At 41.9% G+C, this 19,277-nt stretch overlaps 2 protein-coding genes across 6 annotated transcripts in view; both read right to left on the bottom strand.

Annotated features, from left to right (window-relative positions):
- Positions 1 to 5,440, bottom strand: part of sipa1 (signal-induced proliferation-associated 1) — a 37,503-nt gene extending 32,063 nt beyond the window's left edge. For 2 of the 3 annotated variants that reach the window (XM_076889094.1, XM_004563944.6), the window contains exon 1: positions 4,225 to 4,543. The gene's annotated coding sequence lies outside the window, so the exon portion shown is untranslated. Of the gene's footprint in view, positions 1 to 4,224; positions 4,544 to 5,260 lie in introns of those variants that run through there. The other variant, XM_012922666.4, reaches the window with a different exon arrangement.
- A 2,278-nt stretch (positions 5,441 to 7,718) lies between these two features.
- Positions 7,719 to 18,816, bottom strand: LOC101476849 (histone acetyltransferase KAT5). Of its 3 annotated transcripts, none has more exons than XM_014410440.3 (15): positions 18,691 to 18,816; positions 18,544 to 18,610; positions 17,825 to 17,893; positions 17,316 to 17,506; positions 16,706 to 16,780; positions 16,077 to 16,235; positions 15,910 to 15,984; positions 14,030 to 14,092; positions 13,501 to 13,749; positions 13,289 to 13,378; positions 13,050 to 13,190; positions 12,836 to 12,929; positions 12,587 to 12,746; positions 12,414 to 12,495; positions 7,719 to 9,245 (listed from the first exon to the last, which is right to left on the bottom strand). In XM_014410440.3, exons 1-15 carry the CDS (start codon positions 18,718 to 18,720, stop codon positions 9,111 to 9,113), a joined length of 1,680 nt encoding a protein of 559 aa, XP_014265926.1. In that variant the 5' UTR covers positions 18,721 to 18,816; the 3' UTR covers positions 7,719 to 9,110. The 3 variants fall into 3 exon arrangements, with proteins under 3 accessions (XP_014265926.1, XP_014265927.1, XP_014265928.1); XM_014410441.3 differs by having other exon boundaries at positions 16,712 to 16,780; XM_014410442.3 differs by lacking the exon at positions 16,706 to 16,780.
- Positions 18,817 to 19,277: the final 461 nt, after the last annotated feature.

Below are 19,277 nucleotides of genomic sequence, written 5' to 3'. Positions count from 1 at the left end.
GAAACCTTATGAGGGTATTTTTAAACTCCTATCAGAGCCTAAAAATGTTTTCTGCTTTTTTTGATCTCTATCGACCGAATGCGGCGATGAAAGTGACGTGGCACGAGCATGAACGGTTGCTCCTGGTCTGCTTTCAGTGGCTCTGAATACCCCAGAGTGCACTTCTCTCCTGTAATAGCAATGAGAACAATGAGAAGGAGCCACTGCACCGCTTAATGGTTTAATGTATGTATGACATAACTGAGAGAGGTACTTTGCGATTTGGTACAATGAGCTTGAATATATATTTCTGGAAGGGGGCATTTCACAACACGGAGTAAAAAGTGGGATTGTATTCATGTGGGCTGTGTTAACAGCAGATGCTTACATAAATATGTCTCATGAAGATAGCAGCTTCCACATATTTTAGGACTATTACATCAGGGGCGCGTTGTTGGACATGCCTAGCTCTGTTTCCCTCTCTCTACACAGAAGACATGATACCCATCAGAACAATTACAACATCGTTTATTTAAAAGGTCTAAAGCGTGATTCACCGCCAGCGGTTACGTCTTTTTGTACACGAAGGGCCAATTTCTCAGTTCGTCCTTGATTTCACACTCAAAAAGCTGATGGGTTTTCTGACGGGTTTTGAAAGTGCTCGAAATTTTCCTCGTGTAATTTATGAAAATCTAACAATATTGTCCCATGCACATGCGAGTGCGTGCAGCAGAAATCACAGGGGGGAACCGTTTTAATAGTTAAGTATTTCGATGCTTATTTTCAAAAAGACAATAGCCCGTGAGGATTGACTCCCGAGACGGTAAAACTCTCCCTGAATATTTGTCATGCTGATATATCTCAATTGTGCAGTCCTACTTTAGCTGACGCTGTGAATCATGAGTCATTCTCCAACATTTATTATGCCGCTTTCTATTTGTGCAGCTGAATAGGTGGAGAAGGGCAAAAGCCTTGACAAAACCCCCCCCCAAAGAGGCCTGATCTTGCAGGAGATCACCGGTCAGCAGTAAGCAGGTGACAGCAGAGAGCATGAGCTAAGAGGATCTACCTTGTGGCTAATGCTGCCGGCATCCTGCCATCAGATGTGAGGAAGTCTCCACCTCCGACAGCCCTTCCTAACTGAGCACCCACAGGGAGCCTGCTGGGGTGTAGCCATGCAAAATGGCTCCAAAACAAGCGGAGTGACATAATGCTGAGTAAGACCAGGACAAAATCTGCCCGGTAACCTCGCGATATGTTTATCTGATTCTCACTGAGTGCAAAACCAGATAAAAATCGCTTTGATCAAACGGGGGTGCTTTGTGGTGCAGAGCGAATTCAAAGTAACACTTTGGCAGCATTCATGCTGTCAGGTGAGGACTGTCATCTATTTGCTGTGTGGACAAGAGAGTCACTTCAGGCATTGTGGTTTAATTCTGAGCAGGAACACGGTATGAAGCAAACCTGAAACTATGGGCTATACTGTTTCTGTTATCAGAGGAGACGGTTGGTATAAACAGCAGCTGAAGGAGAGCAGGACAAATTTATGGCGTCGCCAACAAGGAACAATAGAAGCTGACAGCTCTGCATCCACATGACGCTCGCATGTACAGAGCCCAGCTCTCTTGGTTCTTGTTTGGTTCAGGAAATGAAAACGGGCCGATCGATTCAAGACTCTCCCGCGACTCTGCTCCCCTGCTACTCAACCAGATACAGAATGAGTCCCACTGAGGAAGCCTCTCATGGGAGAGGACACATAGGGTGCCGCATTAAAACACACACACATTGTCAGGGCTGCTGAAAGCTGCCTGCTCGCTGTATGCTTTTGGTTGTGGATATTTCATTTTCTATATATGAGGGCGGCCAAGAACAAAGTGTCAGGTTAAAGGTCGCTTTTAGCATTTGAGAATTTATATCAAATGTGTAAAATAACCAATGTAATACATATACAAACTTCATAAAGGCAGACTAGCAAGTGGGCCCAGGCCAAAATAGACTCCATAATGTGCTCATATTCTGGATGTCATCATATACAGAAATGGAGCTGAGTCAGATAATTAGCCAATCAACTGCAGCAGATGTGAGGGCTGATTAATCATAAAGTAATGCCATGGTGTAACATTTTTCTTTTTTTTTTAAGTGCTAGAAAATTTATGGCATGCGTGTGTGTGTGTGTGTGTGTGTGTGTGGGGGGGGGGGGGGGGGGGGGTTAAAAACATCTGCACTGTTTCCTAGTATCAAAAATAAATGAATTCTCAAAAGATCTTCCACCTTCACTCACATACAAGGCTCTAACTCCAAAGTTGCAGTAGGTAGACTTATTGTTATTTGTGGTGATCTGCTTAATGAAAAGCGACTGATGCTAACTGCTCCACTGCTTTACCAACAGAGTGAGTTTCACATCAGAAAACACACTTTCTGCAGAGGAGGCAGTAAACGCAGCAGGTGCTTTATTTTGCTTTATTTGGCCAAGCAGAAAGCAAACTACAGACCACGAGGAGACACAAAGGATCCCGGTTACATTAGGGCTGCCATCCTCTGAAATGGCATTTTACTTCCGCGCAACTGCTCTTCTAAAATACACACACGCATTCAGATTTCTTTTTTTTTTTATAGACAGGGGCCTTTTTCACTTATCCTTTGGGCATGGCCCACACCGAGGACTGCGCTGCCTCGATACGCCGTAAGTGCGACGCAGTGGATGGCAGCAGAACAAAAAGTCATCTGCAGCTGAGTTGTATGAGCAGGCTGTACGCTGTGAGCACCATTATGCCGGTGCACTTCATGCAGACATCCTAATCGTTCGCCGCGATAAATACCTGCAAGGCTGGGGTTTCACTCTACTGAACTGTCCAGCAAGAAAGTTGAGATTGTAGAAAAATATAACGCCCTCCTGTTCGGGAACACCGACACAACGCTTTAAGGTCATCGCACATCCTTCCTTTTCATCCAGTCAGGTCAAACTGCATTTTATCATTTGAAAAAAAAAAGAAAAAGCCAATGTGAACCACAGTGAACACCACAGTGGATGAGCAGCCAGGCAGCTCAATGTAAATTAAATGGCCCGTCCTTTGAGTGCACTGGCTTATGTAAGCTGCTGCTGCTGCTCGTCTTCCCTCTCGATCGGCTCTTCATCCCTGCTTTTCTCTCCCTACAGCAGCCCATCCAGCCCCTGAAACCCTGGCGTCTCATAAACACACAGCCCCATCTTAAATTAGAGAGTGCGGTGGGTAGGGTGGTGCGGAGGGCAAGGAGAGGATGGGGATGGTATGTGTGTGTGGTGAAGGTGGGGGGTTGGGGGGGGGACTGACTCCTGCATCCCTCATTTTTCATTTTCTCTGCCACCTTGAAAACAACACCCCAATCCCGGTTGTGCTTCTCCATTCCATCATTGTCTGTGCACAATCCTCTTTATCCACACAAATCCCAGCCCACTGCAGACCGACGGCTTTTCGGTCTTTGAAAATATGTATCTGGAGCAAATCCTGATCCTCTTTTTATTTTTTTTGTTCCTGCATCTTCTTTCTTTCTGACTCTCTTTCATTCTGCGCGAGTGTCCCTCCATCAATCCCCCCCCCCCCGTCTCTCTGTCTCCCTCTCTTTCCTCCCTCCACCTTGCCCTCGCGGCCAGGAGCGCTTAACGGCGAAGGTTTCGCAGTGCCGCCCCGACAATGTCACAGCGCTGTTTTTTGAGACGAGCCGGCCTCGTTAACAGATCGCACAATGGAGAGACACAGGATAGATGATGAGGAGGGGGTTAGTGTTGGGAGACGGGGAGGAGGAGGAGAAGGAGGAGGGGGAGGAGGGCAGGCCCGGGATGAAATGCGACAAAGGTTGTGAGCTGGATTCAAACCTACAATGCAATGTGTAAATGGTAGATACAGCAGACCTTAGCTGGCTGAATAAAATCCATTTATAAAAAAAAAAAAGGGGGGGGGGGGGCAATGGCACAAAGGGCAGAGAGGAAGACAGAGGACAAGCTGCAAGATATCATGATGCCAACCCCATCATTTTACATCTCTGCTGCTCTCATACATTGTCGGTGGGCCGGATGGTTTGTCTATCAGAGCAATATGCATGCCGACACAGAGGTATGTGGCACACAGAGGGTGTGCAGATCCATCAATCTGAATTCATTATCTTCTTCTGGACGAGGACACAGGGTGGGTGTTAGCGACGGTGGTGGTGGTGGGGGGGCGGCAGCAGTGTGAATGTAAAATCTTAATACGGAAAGAAAAGGCTTACCTCCACATTTCAGTTCTGCTCAACCCTGCCTTGTTTCATCCTGTTCCTCTCTGCCGACTCCCTCCCCTTCTCTCCCCGTGACAGCATTTTTCTGCTATCTATCTCCACGGTGAGGCTCCTTCTCCTCCTCCTCCCTCAGTTCCTCCTGTCTGATGTTCTCTTCCTCTCTCCAAAAATAAAATAAAACATCAGCACACGCACGCACACTTCCCGATCTCTGTGTCTGCCGGCTCTATTCTGTTGTTAAAGTCAAGGGGCAGGTTGATTTGCGCTGTCCTCCTCCCTCTTTCTTCCTCTCGCGCTGATTCTATTCCATTCACATCACACTAAAGCCAACCCCCTCTTTCTCCTCCTCCCCTCTCTCGCTCTCTCTCGTGCACACACAGCTTCGCCCGGCCTCTCTCTCTCTCTCGGCCCCCCTCCTCCTCCTCTCCTTGTCAGAGAGAGGTTGAGGCAGTGGCGGACGGACAGCGGCGTCCAAGCGGAGAGCTCTGCGTTTCTTACGCTGGAATTCAAAAACCCTCCCTGGGCCATGACTGTGGTTAAAAACATTTTTTCTTGCTGATTCAAATGCCCGAAACACTCGTGTATATAACGGTGTGTGACACACACACGAGCAGCAGTGTGGCAGACCCGATGCTGATGCAATGTTGTACCAAGACTTTTGCCTCCCAGGATTTCTCCACCTCTCTTTGACTAATTTATTGATGGAAAGCGACACTCGTGACATCAAACACGTTCATTTAAAGTGTCACTCTCCCCCCGCCAGCGCTGAAATTTCTGCACGAGAGAGATAAAGTGCACACAACCTCAGAAGCAAAGGTGAAAATGGCAGTTGTGTGTGCTCAAGTGTGTGTGTGTGACAGAGTGTTTATTTGCAGTGGACCTCTGCGTACTCCCCAAACATGCTCAGTGTGCTGGAAGACCACAACAAACAATCAACCTCCTTAAGAACAATGAGAGCACAGGATACATAACAACACAGCTTTGGCCGTCCTCTCTCATCAGCCTCTGCAGCGTCTTTAAAAGCACATACCTGTCAATTTGGGTAAACCCTTGCATGGTGCTCGCGAGAGATGATGATGTATCACGCTGCTTAACCTGCACCGCAGCAGAGCCAAGTGTCCGGCACCATCCCCCTAATTACTGCGTGGAGTTTTGTCCCGGCCGTACCATATGTTGCAGCGTGTGTGTGTTTGTGTGCGTGTGTCGCGAGGTCAGCGGCTCTGATCTGGGGTTGGGGGCAGGGGCGGGGAGGAGTGCAGAGAGGAGAGGCCTGAGTTGTTGGTAGAGTGTGTCTTGAGGAGATAAGAAAAATTAAAACAGAGTTGAGAGGAGAGAAACTAGCTTTTGTGGCAAACATTCATACCTCTTTGTGTCCTCATAAGGGGTCAGGAGGTGTTTTTGCGGAGATGCCTGCTTCCCTTTGCTTTCTGTTTGATGCAGAGACACGAGCACAACAAGCCAGTGAAAGCATCGGCAGCAAGTGTCGGAGCGTGACACCAAATTTCACCAACGTCTAACAATGGAATAGTCAGCGCGAAAAAGAAAGGTTAAAGTCAATTCAAGCTATAAAATAGCCTTGTGTCAGACGGGTTTAACATCGTGGATTACATCCAATTCTCACCCAATCTACACTTGAATTCCAGGTAAACATACATCTTTAAATATTTAGTTTGCAGTGATGGAGCATGATTTTTTTCAAGAAACCAAACAACCCTACAACTCTCAGTGCGGCAGTGACACCATGTGGAAATCTGTTGTTATGCTTAGTGGGATATTCCATTTTATGAGGCATGCTTGGTATAATCAAGCAGTTTGAAACAATTCCAAATTATGGGCTCTCCTCATCCTTCTGCATAATAATGACTCTTAAAATTCAAGCTTGTTAAAGTAAAGCCCAAACTACTCCAAACTGGCAGCTCTAATGATCCAACTGTGTATCTGAGTAAAAATAACCAGGGCCCAAAATAAACTTTTGGCCCATAAAGCACAAAAAATGTGCCAGCACTCAGACTCAGGGTGAGGAAATCTAGATGTCAGGAAGAGGATATTAGATTAGTGTGAAATTCCTGTGTCCTCCTGGGGAGTGGTGTGGCTCTGTGAGGTGGGGAGAGAAAAATTGGTGTGATGTGATGCTGATGCTGATAACTCAAACCTGACTTGCTGACATTAAAACGCCGTCAAGCCTGAGCGCACTTTTAAGCAGATCCATTGATCGGTCCGCTGAGGAAACGTGCTCAATAAACGAGGCCTCCTGCAGACACTGAGGTGTGATCCATTGTTACACATTTTACACATCCAGAGAGTAAACTGCAGTGTCGTGTTCAGCTGGGAAAGTGTGCGTTAGCAACATGCACCGTGCAGTCTAATAAAAACAAACAACATACAATTATCTAACATGCTAGAGTGCTGCTCTTCATGCAGGTTGTTACCAAATTTCTTCCAGTTGTTGTCTAACTCAGTTCCTCCGCCGCTCAAACACAATTACAGAGGTCAGGTTGCAATTACAGCTCCGCTCGACCGTCCTGTGGTTTCAACTTCAAATGTCGCACAGGTGATGGGTTCACAATACTGCCGCCTGGTGATCAAGCTTTATACTGAAACGCCGTGAAAATATTCTAAACCGTTTTTAATGTCTAATATGTTTACATTAAAAAAGAATTGATAAATTGACTGTAGTGAACATGATGTGTGCAGCTGTTATGTATAAAATCTAAAATGACCTGTTTTGCATCCGTTTTCCTCATTGCACCTACACTGTAATCAGCCGTCTTCTTTGTTTGGTCACATAAAACATGCTTATGTTATATTTGTTACCATTTCTGTTGCCCTCTTGGCCAGATCTCCATTGAAAAAGACATTTTATGAATGAGTATATAAAAGTCACTTTGTCAAAAACTGACTGCAGCTTCGATCTTGTGACAGGAATGTTCATTCTGGCCCAAAGACTGGATTCCATTCATGAGAAATATTTTTTGACATATTATAGGTCAACAAGTCCTTTATAACAGTTTCAATTCCTGCATTTTTTTTTTTTTTGGCACATACTTGAAATCACTTTTTGGCACCGGCTACAAATCGGGCTTGTATATGGCTCACGGACCACCTGCACCCCTTTTGATGACAGAGCCAACCTGTTAAAACAACTGCATAAACTTTACTGCGGAAAACTGGACTAATTAATAACAATTACGGCAATTTCTTCACCCTCTGTAAAGCATCTATTGGGCTGTATGGCACCTTTTGACAACCGGATCTCAAAGCTGGATAGCTTGTTTCACATTCCTGGTGCAGTAATAATTTCTTGCCAAACTGCATATTCTGACATGAACTGCATTCATTTTACATAAAAATGTATGTAATTTAATTTTACATACAAACTAACTCAATTTTGAACACCCTCTTTATGCACTGTGTCCACTGGGAATTTGTTACATTCATTTACACGGCTTAACCTGTCCACACAGATGAAAGTGGCTCTCAGACCAGAATAAACACAATAAAGACGCGTTGTTTTTAATCAATTCAGCCAGCTTTTCTTTTCTTTTTATATCAAACGTTCAAACGCTCTGAAGTGTTCCACATAAAGATATACTAAATCATTTCAACATCCTTTTCTGACATGTAAACATAAAACACAAAACTGAAGGTAAGATATCACTTTTAGGTCTTTTTTTTTTTTAAACATTGTGCAGCTTGTTAGATAACATTGAGTAAAAAAGAAAGACGACTGTACATGAAATTTACATTCCTTAAAGTTCAACATGGCTTCTGTCATCAGTATGTACAGACACGGCAAATATACGTTTAAATCAAGAGGGGGTTGATATGCTTGAGTGATGAAAAAAAAGAAAAAGAAATATTGGCCTGAATGATCACAAACCAAGAACATATATAACTGCACAAACGTGTAACATAACTGATGCCTAGTTCTGAGTTTTATGTAATAAATAATGCAAAAGTATTGGGCTGTTCACATTTATAAATGAGCCTAGTAAAGTGACACTAAAAACAGCCTGATGCATTATAATTATTATTAGCTAAGAAACATTAATATTCAGGCACTCGAAGAAAAACTTACCCCCCCCAAAAAAGTCTTAATGTACAATTTCCCTCTTTAAACTCTCAAAATAAACATCTGCCTTAGTCACAGGGAGAGTATAAAAGTATCCACAGTCTGATTTTAGTTCCTAATAACAACTATTCAATCTTTTATACCCAGGAAGAGGTTTTAGAGGTCCCGAAGCCTTGGGAAAAAAAAAAACCTTTGAAAAACCTTCAAAGTAGAAAAAAGTAAATTTTGGAGTGTTGTTCAGGCATTAGTTTTGTTTCTTAATTATGACTCTAGTGAACTTTGTTGGAATACGAATGATCCTAATGACAACATTTTTACATGGCAGATGAGAGGGTGTGGCCACAGTGGTAGTCAAGGGAACAGCAACAACAACAAGAAGAGCAAATAAATGTACTTGAGTTTTACAAAATGTGGACTAACAGATGAAGCAGTTCTATAGGATCTAAAATCACGTGTATAAAAACAACCTTTCAGTGGTTTGTGCGTTTGTCATTTTACACTGATAGACAGTCACCTTTTTGTCATTTTTAATGCACTGTTTTGATCATAAACAGGATCTTTTACACAGTAGAAGGTGTGTTGTGTTTTTGGCGGTGTTACTGTTAACCAGTCTCTCCCTCTGCCCAGGTTTGACGGCCTTTTAGATTCACGATATAGAATGAACGTTTAACAAAACAATTCATGTTCACTGTTTATCGAAGAGAAGTCCTGGGTTCTTGATGAGAAAGCCGAGGGGAAACCTTGATCTGATCCACCGTTCGCGTCGGATGTCTGCTGCCCTGGTTCTGGCGTCATTCAGCAACCAACTCTACCACTTCCCCCTTTTGCTCCAGTCCTTTGGAGTGAAGTGAAGGCATTTAGGATCTATGCGCAGGTGCCGCTTCTGCATGGCTCTCTCGTGTCCCTCCACAATGTCCTCTGACAGAGTCAGAATGTACTGACCCTGCATTCAAGAAACCAAAGTCAGTACACATCATTTTATCTGCTCATTTGAAAAGATGCTGATGCTCCACTGCTTTCAACTTCTTCAACTCACAAAACAGAGCCTTAAATATTTAAGGTGCGGCTGCAGTGTCGTAGCAACACCTCCCGCTCTGGGAGTGTTACTGCTTTTCCTCACAAAGCCATTAAATTAGGGCTTTTGCACTTTGAAAGCCACAAAAGGAGTATTAAAAAACAAAAAAACTGCTACAATGAGGCAAACCCACGAGTAATGATTACTGCTGCGAGAGACTGGCATGTGGTATACTAAAGCTGAGCTGAGACAAAGTCACCACCTGGATTTAAAATCATTGTTTACAAAACAACAGCGTTTTTTACACTGTAATGACCAATAGAAAGTCCAGGCTTTAACCCTATGGAGAATCTTTGGAATGTGCAGTCTTTTTGTGCTGTTTGTCTGTGAAGGTTCTCAGTCATCCAGGTCATCGTAGTCAAAGGAGCTTGCAAAGAAAAGCGTCTGGACTTCTTTAAGTTACTTGAAGACGTTTCACCTCTCATCCGAGAAGCTTCTTCAGTTCTGAGGTCAAATGGTGGAGAGTCCCAGATATAAACCTAGTGGGAGTTTCCCCCCAAAGAGGGACAAAAGGACCCCCTGATGGTCCTCTAATCGCCTGAGCCAAGGTGTGAAACTGGGTGTGGGTCCCAATCAGCCAGAGTTTCGGGTGAGTTCATTGTGAAACCTGGCCCCACCTTATCATGCGAATTCCTGAGGTCAGATGGCCCAGGATGTGAGTGGGCGTTAAGGCGTCTGGGGAGGGAACTCAAAACTGGATTATAAATGGCAGAGAGTTGGTGTCGTAAACCACCGCCTCTGTTCAAAGATGGTCGCTCACGAATGGTCTCACATTCAGGGCCTAGGTAACGCTAGAATGTTTTTATTGCCAGATCATACATGAATCGGCAGTATTGTTCAATCTCACTGGTAGTCGCTTCAGTCGCTTCATGGGAAGTTGAGAAAAATCATCTGTGGTCCCGCCCACTTCCCCATGATCAGTGTTGATTTAGCCCATATATGCGTGAAGTCACAGCTCGCCGTTTAGTTTCTACTATTTCTTTTTTTTTTTTTTTATCTTCAAAGCTCGCCGAACGAACATTCAACCTCTTTCATTTGGTTAAGGAGAAAAAAAAGACTTCTAAGTGACGAATCACCAAGCTGAACGGGTGCTAGAATTCTGCTTACAGGGCTCGCAAAATTTCAAAATCCCAGGTAGCCCTTTGGGCAGGGACTCTTCAGTTTTTAGCAGCCCAAAATAAATTTAAGTAGCCCGAATAACAAAGAGAGCAATTTTTTGATTGATGTTTTGTTTCCGTTACAATATTATACATTAATGTATAATATTGTAAAGGAAACAAAACATTAATCAAAAAATTGTTGAAACACAAATTACAACATTGTATAAAAATTACAATCATCAACTCAAATACTTGGTTCTAATTGAACAGAAATTTCTATGAACTTGTAAGAACTGTGTAGGACATGAATCAGTCTGTGTCAGATCCTGAATTTGAAATTTCCACTGAAGTCACAGGTAAGAGGCAAGTGGAACCAAGATCTAGGCCATTTGCTTTTTGAAGTTTGCAAAGACTGCTAAATTTTGCCAGTGGTAGTTCACTCTTTGCAACATAGTACGCTGTTCTAAACTGATTTCTCAGGTTTATTTTTAGTATGTTATTTGCAATTGGTGTTTGTTCTGGGAAAGATATTGCAGAATGAGCAATAATGCATTTCTTGCATTTCTCATGGGTTCTAATGGGGGCTTTTCTTAAAATGACTGGTTCCAGTAACAAAGGCGCTTGTCGACTCAGAAATCGAGAGAAAACCAACAACACACCCGGCAGAACATTATGTTATTTACACGGGTGCACATAAGTGGTCCGCATGTGCGCATTCGCTGTCAAAATAAAAGACGCGCACCAGATAAGAAGTTGCAACGCGCGTTTGCGTCCATATAAAAAGCACTGTTTTTGTCCGCTAGAGTGGGATTTTCACGGCACATTCTGCACCACATCTCTGTGCGTTCATCATTTGTTTGAAGCCAGCTCACCTCCTGCAACCACTTTCCAGAGAATACGGAAAAGTGGTTGCAGGAGGTCCGAACCACAAAAGACTCCTGACATTTCTTTGGAGGTGGAGGAACACCAAAGTAATTGCTTAAGGAGATTCTTCGACATCTTTAAGAGTTCTAAACAAATGTCTGTCCTCCTCCTGAAAATCTTATGTACGCAAACACGCGTTGCAACTTCTTATCTTGTGCGCGTTTTTTATTTTGACAGCGAATGCGCACCTGCGGACCACTTATGTGCAGCCCTGGTTATTTAGCTCGTCATATTGCAGCCACAGAAATTATTTTGTCCATGAAACCATAAAGCTGCACTTTCTTTTTGCCTTATAGTCTGATTTGTCATAACTTCTCCGTTTTGTGGTAAACTTTTCTTTGGCTGTCACTTCTTCACCCTGACCTGTCTTATTTGGCTCAGCAGAACTAAAATATATATCCTGCTGCTTTTACACACACACACACACACACACACACACATAACGGTCAGCGATTCTCTGCGCGATCAACCTCTCACATGTTTAAGCTTGCTGCGGGAGATTTCACTTGTCATGTTTGCATAGTAAGCTAACGATTGATAAGACGATGTCAGAGGAATTGGTGCACAAATTATCATCACTCACAGATCAGTGCTGTCGCTCTCTATACACAGTTCACGCGATTGCAAAGTGAAAGCAAAAAACAAGCGCAAATTCAAACGCGATTTCAATATGTCACATATTGACAGTGGCTCACCGATGCCAATGACATAATTACCCAGCTACATTTCCGAAAGAATGCAAAAGCATTGACATATATTTTTCCTTCCTACGATAGTCCGACGGGCAGGGCAGAGATAGATTTTGGTAGCCCGACTGGAAAAAATCGCTAGCCTTGCTAGCGATTTTGCGAGCCCTGGCTTACCTCTAGAAAAAACATTTCCCATCTGTGTGTTATTCAAATTAAAAATTCAAGGCTTCAGAGTTTGGGTCTTTAGCATTTCAAATCTAATTAAACGTGTATTTTCAAGAAAAGTGTAAACAGTTAATTTACAGTTGGTGCTCATCTCTCACCTTGTAATAGTTGATTAGGTTGAGGTACTGAAGTGTTGAAATAACATCTTCTTTCTTTACACTTGTGATCTCACTGATCTCACTGCAAGTACAAAGACGACACATTTCAGCTCCAAACATGCATCTATAAACATTTTTTTATAGCTCATATAAGATCCAGAATATTTGCTTACTTGATGGTAATCTGTGGTCTTTCACCATTGTCTGGTTTAAGGTCCATAAGGATTTCCAAGATGGTCTGGGACCAGTAAGAGCGATAGGACAAGAGACCGAGATCAGAAAGCGGCTTTTCGGGAGTTCCCGTCTTCCCTTCTACTTTGGACAGCTCATAACCTGGCAGACACAAACAGATGTTTACAAGAGGTGACATGAAGACAGAAATGTTCATAACTTAAAAAACTGGCTGATGATACGACACTTACTGAACTCAATGAGCAGTTTGCCGTAACCTCTTCGCTGGTAAGGAGGCAAGGTGAGGATGCAGGCAACGTTGTAATCTTCAGTTGATTCCTTTTCCTGCACAAAGGGAAGAAAAATAATGATAAGCTTTGGAAACTCCTGCTTACATAGAGGCATATTTCCTGTTATGAGTGCACTATCACAGTGTGGAAAAAATTCTCTGCCTTATCTGTGCACCTTAGAGAAGTAGCCCACTATATGGAAGCCTTTGGAGTCGTACTCTGTCATTACGTAGAAGAGGAAAGGGTCTGTGTCGTAATACAACGTCTTGTGGTCGAGGAAACACTTTGCGAGTAAACACAGGTTCTGGGAATAGTTCTGGAAAAATATAAAAACATGTATTAACCACAAATAAACAACAATAAATATCTGGTGAATAAAAAAGAAAGAAAGAAAAGAAGCATCACACCACTAACTTTGTTTTTCCTGCCGTCGATCTCAAAGAATGAGATGGTGCCTTTGCGGTAGATCTCATTGCCTGGAGGATGCCTTAGATTACATTTGGTCTGAAAAAAGAAAGAAATAAAAAATAAACCTAACAACACAAGCAATGTCAAACAATCTTAGAAGCACAGATTTCAGGTGTAAGCTGTTAACATAACCAAGGTTTAGAGAACAAAAGTCTTACCAAATGCCTCTGAAGACACTTGAGGCTTTTGAGGTACTTGAGACAGAATTCACAGAGGTAGAGGATGGGCAGCGAGGTGAGTTCCTGTGGGTATGGAGAGAAGTACCAAGGCTTCAGTCTGTGCCGTCCCAGCTCTATACACTCAATGTTCTTCATCCGGGTGACGATGTCGTCATGGCTGCGATCGGACACTAAACTGCCTGTCATGCGGGGTGCAGAGGGAATGCCATCTGAGCTGTCCTGGGAATCCTGGTGGTACAAAATGTGAAGATTACACAGATGACACACTTATGCAGCAGTTATTCTCAAGTGCTTCAAATGTGTTTGAACAAAAAGCTGATTGATCACAGATTTCTTTAACAACAACAAAAAAAAGGTAATATGATTAATCAGAGTACATGTTTAGTCCAGAAAGACTAAACTTGGGTCTGAGGTAAGCAGCACCTCTGATTTATTGGACCCACTAAGGCACAGTTGAATTTGGAAAGCAACACACAATCAACGGGCAATAATAGGAAATTAAACAGACCTCTGGTGGTGGTAGAAAGACACTGGCACTTTGAGGCTTGTTATACTGCAAAACCTTTATCATCTAGCAGAAAAAGACACAAAAACACAGGCTTTAATGTGTAAAATCCAGGTTGGCTGCATGAGGAGCCCGTCAGCTTTGACTGGTGATCATAATCACAGAGACAGACATGTTAGACAGTAAATGAAGAGTGGGGTAAAGAACAAACACAAACATTCATCTCATGTGGATTTGACAGATTTGTTAATGTTTATGAAGAACCTAATGGCCACTGTCATCACCGCTGATGTGAGAGCGCTGCAGGTTGGCATAAAACATGAGAGTACAGCAGCGTACATGTAGCTTGATGGAGAAAACAGAACATCCCGGGTTACACTAAACCCTCAAAAGCAGCAAACGCTGAAAATGTTTTGTCAAACAATGTTTTTGAGACACAAAATTACAATTACAGGCTCCTGGTAAAATGTGGTGTCAGGATTCTTGGTCAGATTCATTTAAATAGGATAGTTTTGTTTTTTTAAAGAGCCACACATCAACTCAAACATAGACCCACACAGGAGAATCAATGAAATGCTCATTGAATATTTTAAAAAGCTGCAGAATTTAGCCAGAGCTGATGCTGAAAAATAAAAATATATGAAAGCACAACATACAGTCCTCAATACTTGCCAGCATATAATATGTTATTGTGCCCATTAGCTAGAATGAAATGTATGACAAAGTAATCAAACAACCTAAATATAAATAAATAAAGAGCAAGTTCTTTTTCAGGAGGATTGTTAAGCCAACAAGCCATAACTAAATAGCTGCAAATGTAATTCCCTGTTTTAAACACCACAATAAACACGAGCTAAGAACACATCAATACATAAAAACACACTAATGAATTGTTTTGTGGTGGTCAGAAGGGAAACAGTGGGTGAGAAATGAAAAAGGAAACACACACACACACACACACACACACACACACACACACACACACACACACACACACACACACAAAGGGTAAAGAAAGGGGGAAATTAAAGAATGACAAAGCAATCTTTAAAAAACCAAAACATTTTCATCATTATGATTGCACGTGGGGTTTATAAACAAATACATGACAGCAATAATTTATCACATTTGAATCCTGTGCAGTGATGTTGACATTTTATATGGGTACAAAGTTTTTTGGGGGGATAGTGATTACTCTTTTCCTTATTTTCTGTCATATATGCACACCTTTACAGATGTAGATGGTCAGAATAAATTTGGCCAGAGTTCAAAAGGTCAACATATGTACAAGTAATTGCTGTAAGGCAAAAGCTCACACTCTGCTTCAGCCAGTTTTTCTACTCTTAAATCCACGTGATGAGAGCGGCATTCCTAAGGATATCCATGAATTAGTCATCATGGAGACCTCGTCCACCTGCTGCTCAAACATTTTTTTTGCATGGAGCAGCCAATCAAAAGAAAGCGGACTTAAACGGAGGAGAAACGAGGCTAATAATTCTCATTCCAGACAGAGGATGAACTCAGGGGCTGCACCAGGGCCTCATACAGGATAAGTAAGCATTATTTTGAACTGTGAATCATGAAAAGCTACTTTAAAAAAGTCCAAGAATTAAAATATGGTGCTGGAAATAAGCACAATAGGTCCCCATAATAAAACAAATATGTCCTATTACAACAGTATAGACCTTGTGCAAGAACCGTGCACCAGTCTGAATGAATGTCACCAGCTGCACCGGAGAATGCTCCAGTGAGCGGACTGTGACGCTTTGCAAAATGCATTCTAATACAACTCCACAAAACCCAACACAGACAGACTCTTAACAAATTCAAAAAATGAAGCGAATAACACGACCACAAACATGCAGTAAATCAAGGTAACGCACCTCGTCAGTTCCCCCACAATTAGCTTTTCTTTTCCTCCCAGGTGGAGCGGGGATGAGTCGTCGGGCGTTGCCATTCTGTTGTGAGTAGGACATTAAAAGATATTCATTAGCAAATAGGAGAAAGGAAAAAAAACAAAAGAGAGAGAATTTAAGAGGATTTTCTTTACCGTTGTGAGCTCATGGTCTTCACGGGACTTAAAGGTGGGCGTCTCTCTCACGGCAGGAAAAACAGCTGCCTGAGTGGCTTCAGCTGAACTTGGCAGGGAGGGCACAGGGATGACCGGGGGTACCTGAGGAGCCACGGGGGCAGGCTCTACTTTCCTCTTCTGCAGCAAACAAACAGTGTTAGAGATTCAGCTTTAAGATTGAATACAAACAAACCAAACAAAGGTGAATTTGATGGGATTTGTTTTTCATGTCAACGTGATCAGAGGCTTGATTAAAAGCCGGGGACTCCATTTGTATTCAATGAAGAGTGACATCTTGATATCAAGATGCTTTTTCAGACAGAACTAAGACTGTGCATCTTTAATAGCCACAGCAAATCAATTTATTTCTCCAAATCTCAGCTAATTTGCAGGTTAACCAATGTAAATACACCCCATTAAACCTGGTATTAAATGTGATGGCAGCAGATGGGCTTCACTTCCTATTACAAATCTTCATTTGGATACACTCTATATTAAACGTTACTTTACCTTATAGCGCTACATTAACAGTGGGATCATCACACAAGAATCACATTGACACCAGGTTTAAAAAGGTCTCAGTAATTTGTGGAGTGGGTGAATTCTACTTGTACCGGCGTGGGGAGGGTTTTGCCTCTGGAAGGAGCTGTGGCAGTTTGTACGTTGAGATCTAGACTCTTCCTCTGAATTGAACGGAAAGGAAGAGAAGGAAGCGGGTTAACACTGGGATAATTCATGTTAACCCTCAGGTTAATACTGAGGAATTCAATTCACACAAAATCCGACTAAAGGTTTAATCATAAAACGAGAGTTTCACCGTTTGAGTGGCATGTGTTTGATAAAGAAGTATTAACACAGAAATGTAAGACTGAAAAAAGAGGATATTGATATTTTGTTAAAAACAGGGTCCTCTATAACATGATGCCCTTTTATTTATCTATATTTTTATTGTTATTATGGCTGCATTTCCTGTGGGTAGACTGTTACAAATCAGTGCTCAAGCAGCATAAAGCACACTGCAGCTTATTAAAGTGACCATGGAAAGCTTATACCATGCATCAATGGAAGTGAACAGCAACAAACATGAAATTTATCATCATGCAGGTTTTTCTATAAAATGAATAAAAACCACACAACACAGAAATTAAGACTGACATCATTTCTTAATACTGTGAGAATTATAATTACATTGCTTTAAATGACACGTGGACTCCTTACCACTTCTCTCTCTCTCTCTCTCTCTCTCTCTCGCTCTCTTTCTCTCTCTCTTTCTCTGTCTCTCTCCGGAGAACTAGGACGGGAACCTGAAAGACCGTTCTTGGTTGGTGTTTTAGCATCTTTCTTGGGGAACTGAAGCTTCTTCATGTCCAGCCTTTCTGTTGTGACCCACTCATCCAGACGTTTGTTGACTTAAACACACAGACAAAGAGAGACAGAGTGGTGATTTGATGTGTGAAGATCTTTAGCTCATAACATGACAGGAAAAGGGGGGGGGGGGGGGGGGGGGGGGGGAATCAAAAGCTATGTGTACAAAGCTATAATTCTGAATTGATCCAAATAAGACAAAAAAAATGAATTACTAAATAAATGCAAATCTGCTTTGCAATCTTTGATAATAACTTAATAAACAAACCTTAAAAGGTGTAATTAACCTTGGTGTATGTTTACTAAACTGGGGCTGTGAAATCTTGAGAAAAACCAAGACGACTGACACAAAATATACTCACAGTCAATGTAGTGAACATAGTAGAGCTTTCTACTAGAAACTTCCTTCACACTCAGGATTTCAGCCAGTGCTGTACAAAGCAGAGACAATCGTTGTGATGCTTTTCTATGAAACACTGTAGCTTTAACACACTTAACATTAAATACACAGGCATGTGATAAAAGTTACTGTTTACATTCCAATGCTAAAAATAAACCAAAGGTGCACAAAATCTACTTTAATGTGAGATTTTAAATGTCCTATAATGTAATTATTTATGCTGAGGTATCAGGATTATAAAGTCTAAGTGCAATGCCCAATTAAATTTGGTTTAAATACCATTTGTGCTTTAATTTTTTTGTTGTTGTTGTTGTTAAAAAGGAATGTGTTAAAAAAGATTACTATGGACCAAACTGAGTGCCAAGAGAGTAAGAGAGAAAACCTGATAAATTCGCTCTCAAATTTGTAAACATCACTGATGCCACCTGCATTTAGTACTTTTTTTCTATAAAATGTGAAACTAAGTAAAATTAAGAACTGGCAATTTAATTTCCGAGGGAGTGGCAGCAGTTTTCTTAAGTCTTCCAATTGAATTCATACACACTTTACAGCAGCATGCACCATCCGTGGCCATGGTGTTTACAGCGCTTTAACTGGAGGCCGGGGCTTCTGGTAACAACAGCTGAGCTGAGCTCCTTAGCATTAGCTTAGCATATAAAAAAAAAAACGGACAATACTTACGCCATTCGTCTTCGTGTTCTTGGTTTTTACGAAGAACCGGGAGGCGACAGCCCTCCACAATCTCGACCTGTAAATAACAACACATTTATTTATACTCTGAAACCGGTCAATGTGCCTATATTAACATTATATCTTTCTTAAGCCTACCGAAGATGAGTTGTCCGCCATTTTCGTCATCTGTGCGAGGAGGAGCGGGGTGTTGTGGGAAAATGCCGGTCCACAGCAAAGATGAAATATACGGCAAGATGAAACTTCCTAAAGGAGCCGCGGAAAACCAACCCGGAAGCTAAGCGAGGGGGTGTTTCTGAAACGATTCACTTGGCATAAAAGTGTGAAAACGAAAGGTAAAATACATTTTTTTTAAACTTTGTTTTTTGTTAAGTAACTGAAACCAATGGAGGATTGTTTCCACCTCTAAAAAAACTAGTCAAAGCTAGTCAAAAGTTTATTTATCTCAAAATTTCGACTTAATAACGGGAAGTCCCCCCCTCAGTTTTGAGTTATTTTCTCAGAAGTTTGTGAGTCAAAGTTTTGAGACGATAACCTATAATTTGTACTAATGGACTGCTATTTATTTATTTATTAGTGGAAAAAGAAAGCTACTATAGGATCATAACATCTACCAAAAAGCTAACCAAAATAACATAATATTTTTTTAATAGTTAGTTTTTGTCAATTTGGTTACATTTGTCAACATAACTGGCATTAACCAGTATGTCTACTGATAAGGGGCT

The sequence above is a fragment of the Maylandia zebra genome, linkage group LG10 (genome assembly GCF_041146795.1).
Source record: "Maylandia zebra isolate NMK-2024a linkage group LG10, Mzebra_GT3a, whole genome shotgun sequence".
Lineage (NCBI taxonomy): Eukaryota > Metazoa > Chordata > Actinopteri > Cichliformes > Cichlidae > Maylandia > Maylandia zebra.
This window is presented reverse-complemented; position numbering and strand designations above follow the sequence as displayed.

Coding starts and splice junctions, on each gene's coding strand:
- LOC101476849 (XM_014410440.3), bottom strand. CDS start 18,720: ATGACGAAAATGGCGGACAACTCATCTTCG. Junction 16,236..16,705: donor CCCTCCCCACGCCGGTACAA/GTAGAATTCACC, acceptor TGTTTGCTGCAG/AAGAGGAAAGTAGAGCCTGC. Junction 13,379..13,500: donor AGTGTCTTCAGAGGCATTTG/GTAAGACTTTTG, acceptor TTCTTTTTTCAG/ACCAAATGTAATCTAAGGCA.